The sequence below is a fragment of the Barbus barbus genome, assembly GCF_936440315.1.
Source record: "Barbus barbus genome assembly, chromosome: 22".
In the NCBI taxonomy this organism is placed as follows: Eukaryota; Metazoa; Chordata; class Actinopteri; order Cypriniformes; family Cyprinidae; genus Barbus; species Barbus barbus.
Genome location: NC_136750.1, coordinates 602,466 through 610,893, shown reverse-complemented (window position 1 = coordinate 610,893; position 8,428 = coordinate 602,466). Strand labels below are relative to the sequence as shown.

Genomic DNA, 8,428 nt, shown 5'->3' with positions numbered 1-8,428 from the left:
CACAGCTCCAATTAGAAACGCTTTATTTGGAAGCGCTCCACTGTGTCTCGTCCTACATTCTGAAACCTTTAGCAGAAACTGCACGGGTTGCCAGATCTGCGTAACAAAGCCAGGCCTTCGGCCAACCAAATCTAGCCCAATGACCAGTTCAACTAGCCCAAAAACCAAAACACAAAACATTTCACTCCCATCACTAAAATATTGTAAAATAACAGCCTGTGTTTATGATTACTGATATACAGCTATTTTTGTATGTGTGTGTAGACCTAATGCATAACAGTGAATATATAGTAATCATAATGAGTCTTTTACATACATTAAATCAACTGACCTTGAGCTTGACAGCTGGTGTACTGAATCTTTGGTGGGGGTGATTATATATTTGAACTATTTGAAAATGAACTATTTACAGTTTACAATCTAATATGTGTCCCTGCAGCACAAAAGCAGTCATCAGTAGCACAGGTATATCTGTAGCAATAGACAACAATACATTGTATGGATCAAAATTATACATTTCTCTTTTATGACAAAAATCATTAGGATATTAAGATCATGTTCCATGAAGATATTTAGTAAATCTCCTACTGTAAATATATTAAAACTTCATTTTTGATTAGTAATATGCATTGCTAAGAACTTCATTTGAACAACTTTAAAGGAGATTTTCTCAATATTTAGATTTTTTTGCTCCCTCAGATTCCAGATTTTCAAATAGTTGTATCTTGGTCAAATATTGTACCCTAGCCCTATCCTAACAAACCATACATCAATGGAATGCTTGTTTATTCAGCTTTCAGATTATATATACATCTCAATTAAAAAAAAATGACCCGTATGACTGGTTTTGTGGACCAGGGTCACAAATAAGAAGATATTCCTAAAACATTTTAATCGATGGAAAATGCTTCTGTTGATGACATTTGTTTTTAATTTACTGGCAACAAGAAGAATTACTCAATCACAAATGTTTTGGTTTTCAGCTGAAGTGAAGTGGAATATGCCGCGGAGCCCGACGTCCAGTGAGGATGAGATGGCCCAGAGTGTTTCAGACCATTCCCAGGAATCCAGTTCAGAAAGTTCCAAAGAGGAGGCCATCTATGAGACGATAAGGACAGAACGGCCGGTCAGCCGCATGACGTACGTCCAGAGCCACTCACTGGACATTACAGTGAATATCCCAGACCTGCAGCAAACAGTGAGTGTGTGTGTGTGTGTGTGTGTGTGTGAGAGAGAGAGAAAGTGACAGTTGAGAACATTCCGCCATTGTAAGTCAATGGGACTTTTTTGCCCGCTTTTTCATCCGCTATGCGAACATTGTAGGTCCAATCGCTTAGAAGATATAGCACACCTCTCCTCAATGAGCCGGTCGATTTGACACCTCATTCATGGGTCTGTGACAAACGGCGCAGGAGGAGTAGCGAACCAAACCTTTGTCCAGAAGAAGAAGCAGCAGAATAATAAGAATGCAAGATAACAATAGATGCCTTTGGCAAGCACCACTAATAATAAGAGGAAGTTTAAATAGCATTTCAGTAAGTTGGCTTTCTCAAGCCAACCTAATTATAATACCAATGATAACTAGCCAATGTACTGAATACAATATTAATAAACATACTGTGTAGCCTGTTGTTTTATTTCCCTTGTGTTTGTTTGGACTCTTGTTTGGTATTTTTGGCTTTGTTCTGGTTTCCTGTTCTTTTTGTAGTCAGTTTGTAGTTTTTTCTGTTCATCATCTCATTATTACACCCACGTGTTTCTTGTTTGGATTTCTTCTAGTTTTTCTTTAATAAATGCATTGCAATTCTCCTCGCAAGCCCTATATTAATAGACGCTGATTATTATTTATTGCTTTATTTGTGGAGCAATTACCTCAGATTTGTATCGGAGCTGTACATTAGATGTACAGTTAATGCTTTACAGTTTTTTTTCAGCGTCTTGCACACATTTTCAAAACTTTGCCTCTTTTTTTCAAAGCTTTGCACACAAATCCAAGAATTGCACACAAAATGTAAAACGCCTCACATCTCTTGCAAAATTAAGCACTGCATTCAAAATATCACAAACATTTGTCTTGCGTTGGATTTGCCATAATATTATATTCCTGGACAGTTATTCAAAACCTAAAGCTCTTCTTTCATGAGCTCCTGTGTACATTTCTGTAGAAGATTGAAAGTAATCGGCAGAGAGATGTTGAACAAATGAATGGTAAACACGAAAACAAGATTGAAAGCAAACGTTTTTTACTGTAAGCGTTTGACAGTGTTACACAGTATGAAAGAAAGAAACACATCAATGAGCAGATGCAATATGTGATTATGTATATGATTGACATACAGTAGCTTATGCTTGATGTCTGAAACAGTGTTGTACTGAACTGAAGATCATGACTCGTTTCACTGATGTCTCTTCCACAGAAGGTTGTGAGGTTTAACCCCAGTGCCACGGTGTGGGTCACCAAACAGCGTCTGCTGTGTACGCTGAGCCAGAATCTGAAGGATGTGTTAAACTACGGCCTCTTCCAGCCGGCCAGCGACGACAGCAACGGCCAGTTCTTGGATGAAGAGCGTCTCGTCGCAGAATATCCACAGCTGGCCAGTGAGGGCATCCTGTCTCTGGAGGTACAGGGAAAGATACAGCAGTAAAATACATTAGCAGAACTTTGATCAGTACACTCTTTCCCAATATTTAAAGCATCGTAGCTCAGGACATCAGGAACCTATGCTTCTTTATTCTAAGAGCTTCTAAATATTTGTTACCCTGTAATTGCTGGAATAAAAACCTGAGAAGCTTCTTTGTTCCTGTGTGCTACAGTTTCGCTACAAAACCAGACTGTACGATCAGCCCGGTGTGGATGACAAGCAGATCGCCAAACTTCACACAACGGTGAGAGCCAATATGTCCTTTCTTGTTTTTTGTTGCATGTTAGAATATCAGATATCACTTTGAATTATTCTTTTTTTTATGAATAATCATTGCTGAATAATTCAAAATGACTGAAGATGTGTGGGGTAGAGAGAGAGATGGTGAGTCTAGTGCATTCTAGTACTGTCTGTTTGCATTAAACATCTATGCATCATGTTAGGCTGCGTTTGGGCTCATTTTTGATCACAATAGTCGGATTAAAGTCAAGTATGATATGCAATAAATAAGCAAAAGCACATTTATTTATTTATTTATTTAATTTAACCTTTATTTAACCAGGCAAGTTAATTAAGAACAATTTCTTATTTTCAATAACAGCCTGGCAGGAGAATTAATATCTCCTGAGCAACATACAAGCATATTACAATACATAAAACACATTTAAAAAAAGAATAATCTCAGGTCGAGGTCAGAGCACTTAATGGTATTTTGTTTTAATGCACATACTGGAATATGTGTCTCTTGTTTCAATAACTTTCAAGTAACACACAGTAATGTATCTGACTGTAAACAGATGTGTTTTGCTGCGTGACAGTATCTGCTAGTATCTAGCAAACATTTATGTATCTAATAGCTTTAAGCATTCAGTCTAACGGCTTCTGACAGAAGGATTTCTTTATTTTCTCTCTCCAGGCCAACCTGAGGAGGTTCATAGATTACATCCGGCATCATCAGCTGGAGAAACTGTCCAAACTGCTGGAGCGCGGCCTGGACCCTAATTACCATGACATGGACACCGGAGGTACCAGCGGTCCACCTGTCAATCTGTGCTCATGAGAACATGTTTCTTTTGTGTTTTCAGTGTCTATTTTATCCACGGTCTGATTTATTTATTTTTCTGCTTTTCAGAATGTTCAGTCATTTCATCTTTCCAGCAGTTTGTTTTCTTAATCAGCTAAAACTCATTGAATATTAAACACATTTATTTAGATTTATCTTTTATGTTTATATTTATCCTAATGTTATAGACTTGTATTGTTTTCATAAACCGCTAATTATAAATACTTTCCACCATTTTTTTCACAAGCCTATACACTGTAAAAAATAAAAAACATTTTTGAGTTTTCTCAACTTTTTGTTGCTTAAACTGAAAACAAGTTGAGAAAACAAAAAAATCTGCTGAAGCTGGTTTCCTTAAACTTCTAGGTTTCTCAACTTTTAATTTTTTACAGTGTACAGTGATTTCAAAATATAGATGAGATTTGTGGTTTTGTACGCTTCTCTCCTCGGATCTCCACTCAGGGGTGTCTCTCACACAATCTGTTTTCACTTTAAAACATTGACATTTACATTTATTCATTAGCACATGCTTTTATCCAAAGCTACTCTACTCTACTTACGAATGAGGAACATTACTAGCAATTTATAACAGAACAGTATTCATAGTCACAGTGTCAGGTTTAATAGAAAGCTTGATTAGAAGGCTAAATAATATTTCAAAAACAAGCATATTTTGTTTTCCTTAGTCACATTTTTCCATGATCTGCAAATTAAGAGGTTTATAAATAAGCCTAAAATGATCTTGTTTAATTTGAATTCCTCTTTAGCTTGACTCGGCAGGTCAGACTTCATCGGAAACACCACTGGTGTTGTGTTTTGAGAATGTGACCATGAAAGGGCTTTCAAAGCTATGGCAGAGAGAAAGATTTCAGTGAATAATGGCTTAAATTTCAATCTGTTCCTCACAGTAAACTGTGGTATGGAAATGGTAGCATTTGATAAAATGACATTTCAGTGAAGAAAGCGAATAGCAGATCTTACATGTATCTTACGCGAGTGTGTGTGTGTGTGTGTGTGTGTGTGTTATAGAGACGCCACTCACATTTGCAGCCCAGCTGGAGAATACGGTGGAGTTTATTAAAACACTGAGACACGGAGGAGCTCATCTGGACTTCAGGGCTAAAGATGGCATGACTGCGCTCCACAAAGCAGCTTGCTCTAAAAACCAGGTCACGCTCAAGGTACTCAACTGGGTTTCAGTACTTTAAAATCAGAGATATAACACTGCAATGGTGCAGCAGCTGCTATGATTACTCAATCTCCTGCGATAAACAGATCATAAAGCACCACTGACTCAACCATAACATCTACAACAACTGAACAACACTATTTAAGTTATGGAGATTACATATCACATGTATGAGTAGAGTTAGTTTACTCTTTTCAAGGTTATTTTCATAAACTAAAACTAAGACGAAAACAATTGAATAAAATTTAATAAAATAAAAATATCAAAATAAACTAAAACGAAACTAAACTAACAACAGTTATTGAAGACTAACTGAAATAAAATCAAATGCTATATGGTCCAGAATGCGAGCAGTGAGCTGTCCTTCCTCTGCAGCGTGAAGGGCTTTAATGCGCAACGCTGCAAATCCAATGTTGAGGCTCCGCAGTTATTACTGAATTTCATTAGTCCTGGTTATGATATGTGTGTTTGTTCACGGGAAAGTGAGCAAGACACGACAGTTACAGTGTCATGATTATGGTTAAATAAGATAAAAGACATCTAATATAAACTAATTACATTTATTTTCAAATTAAATATCACATTTATCATTCAGTTTATTGCTTTTAAATATGATAATGTAAGCTCAACTTGTGTAGATTTATGGAGTAAAAAGGCATGGCTGCTTCATTTTGGTGTATATTTGTATACTTTTACATCTCAATCTCAGCATGCTTTAATTTTGTGTCGCTAGATGTCTTTCTTTGGAAGAGATCTGTTAAATCTGCTCAAGTTTAATTACTAAAACTGAAACTAAACTATATAAAAACTAAATAGAAATGTGTTCACAAAATAAAACTAACAAAATTATTAATGAAATTTATAAAAACAAAACTAAATTTATTGCAAATTTGAAAACGATCCCAGATAAAACAAATTTAAAAATGCAGAACTATAATAACCTTGACTCTTTTCATGCCTTCTCCATCCTGGGACACTAATGGGACGATAATGGGACTCTATTCAGTTACTTTAACTGTAGTGAATTGGAGCTGCAAAGTGGCAAATGAATGGGACAGAAGAATGATAGCGATGTCTTAGTTGTGTCATGTTGCATTGGTGTTTCTCGTGAATGATGGTGCTCTTCAGACGCTGCTGGAGCTCGGGGCTTCTCCCAACTATAAAGACAGTCGTGGTTTGACGGCGCTGTATCACACGGCTCTGGTTGGAGGAGACACGGACTGCTGCGAGCTGCTGCTAAACCAGAAGGCCTCCGTCTGCTGCCAGGACGAGAACGGCTGGCACGAGATCCACCAGGTCAGCTTCACCAAAGCTTTATTACAGATAGAAGGATCGGGACATGCTGAGCTCCCAGGAGTATCAGGAGTAATCATACTTCATTACTATACTTAAAAAATACTGGGGGGTTTTCAGCTGCTTGCACACATTTTCAAAACTTTGCCTCTTTTTTTACACACAAATCCAAGAATTGCACACAAAAGGCCTCACATCTCTTGCAAAATGAAGCACTGCATTCAAAATATCACAAACACATCTCAAAAGCAAACATTTGCCTTACATTGCAAACACCTTTGCCATAATATTATATTTCTGGATATATCATATATACACAAAAGCAAACTTTTTTTCCTGTAAGGGTTTGACAGTGTTACACAGTATGAAAGAAAGAAACACATCCAGCATGTGTAGTTGAGTAGATGTGTGTTTATTGATTGGTTGGTGTTCAGTGAAGCACATGTGAGGAGTTAGTGATGAGTTACTGTGGCGTTTTGATTGGTTGTGTCTGAAAAATGAAATCAAGAGACTTTCGGTTAGATTTGTGTGTTTCATACAGAATTGTGTTTTGCAAACAGTGTTTTATGAAATTGAAAACCAAGTCAAAGGCTGAGAATTAGTGTCTGGTTTTGTAGGTTTGGTGTGTGCTTCTGTTTGAGTGACAGCTTTCAGAAACTGTGTGACGAGGAAAGATTCTGTGTGGAAGCAGCTGAAACAAACCTGTAAATACTTCATTTACTCAATTATGTAACAAATATTTATATATTCTGGTTGAAATACAGCTGAAGGTCTGTGGATGGCATCCGTGCGCTGTGATTAGAAATAGAATGCCTTTACAAGCAGAAATGTGAAGTTTTAATGCACTGTATATTGTTTATGACTTTTTACATGGTGCTATTTTTGTAGGATGAAGATTCTAGATGTCTAATTACTGTGGAAGTTTTTTTTTTTTTTGTTTACAATGCTTTATGAATAGTTCAGCCCCAGCCCATCACTTGAATAAAATAGAAAAAGAACATTAACAACAGAAAAAGCACAATCAGTAAAGCTCCTATTAAACGTATTAGACAAAACGCTCTGCTTAAAGGTTACTCCACCCCAAAATGAAAATTTAGTCATTAATCACTTACCCCCATGTCGCTCCAAACCCGTTAAAGCTTTGTTCGTCTTCGGAACACAATTTAAGATATTTTAGATGAAACCCGGGAGGCTTGTGGCTGTCCCATTGACTGCCAAGTAACTCTCACTGTCATGTTACAGTGAGAGTTATCATCTCATATTCATCTTTTCATGTCAAACCCAAATGTTTTCAGTCTACAGCAAAAATAAAGGAATTGGCCTTACTGTTCCAATACTTTTGGAGGGAACTGTATGTACAGCTGATGGATTTTACCCAGTTATGCAACTGAACTGAATTAATACTGAACTGACTTAAGCTACTGTGACGAGTCGGCTGCCTCCCCCTTATCATCATCTCCACCCCGTCCCGTATTCGCCGACCCCTTCACCAGGCTCCCGACGGGAGTGTGTGTGTGAGAGAGGAGGGGCGCTGAACAGCCAGGGCTGGCGGCGGGTGATGAGGCGCACCTGATGTGAATAGAGCCTCATCACCCGCCGCCAGCACCACCACCCGACTCGTCACACTACTGACTTATTATTATTATTAGATTTCCTGGCTTTTCTTATATGTCTATTCAGTATATATACATATATACATACTGTCTATGTGTTTGTGTGTGTGTGTGTGTGTGTGTGTGTTTCTCACAGGCTTGTCGACACGGTCACGTCCAGCACCTGGAGCACTTGTTGTTTTTTGGAGCAGATATGAGTGCTCAGAACGCCTCCGGAAACACAGCGCTGCACATCTGTGCTCTCTACAACCAGGTGTGTTACACACAGCGTCTGTGTTTATACAGTATACGGTTAACTACTAGATTTGTGTCTGTGTTTCAGTGGGGCTTTTGTTATGTGACTGTAAGTCAGGAAAAATGATGCACAAACACAGATGCTCAATTTACGACCTTGTTTATTTCTAAATTACAGAGAGTGATAGCTGTGAAAAGGGCAATGTACAATGACTTTACTGTCATTTTTACCTATTTTATGTTTTTTTTTGTTTTATTGTGTGTGAAATTGTGATGGAACAAATGCCTCTAGATGCACTTGAAGTCAGTAGAGCCTTCCCTGCTTTAACACATGGGTCAGATTTGGTGAACTGTTACTGCAAAACAGACAAATCCCTACATTTCTCAGCACTTA

General features: G+C 37.7%; 1 protein-coding gene across 1 annotated transcript in view; it reads left to right on the top strand.

Annotated features, from left to right (window-relative positions):
• Positions 1–1,000: 1,000 nt before the first annotated feature.
• Positions 1,001–8,428, top strand: part of LOC306888243 (SH3 and multiple ankyrin repeat domains protein 2-like) — a gene marked incomplete at its 5' end in the record, with an annotated part of 43,245 nt that continues 35,817 nt past the window's right edge. Inside the window, 7 exons of the mRNA XM_079446444.1 lie at positions 1,001–1,198; positions 2,418–2,621; positions 2,815–2,886; positions 3,559–3,667; positions 4,735–4,886; positions 6,023–6,190; positions 7,937–8,053. Coding sequence (XP_079302570.1) covers positions 1,001–1,198; positions 2,418–2,621; positions 2,815–2,886; positions 3,559–3,667; positions 4,735–4,886; positions 6,023–6,190; positions 7,937–8,053 — 1,020 coding nt within the window. The remainder of the gene's footprint in view (positions 1,199–2,417; positions 2,622–2,814; positions 2,887–3,558; positions 3,668–4,734; positions 4,887–6,022; positions 6,191–7,936; positions 8,054–8,428) is intronic.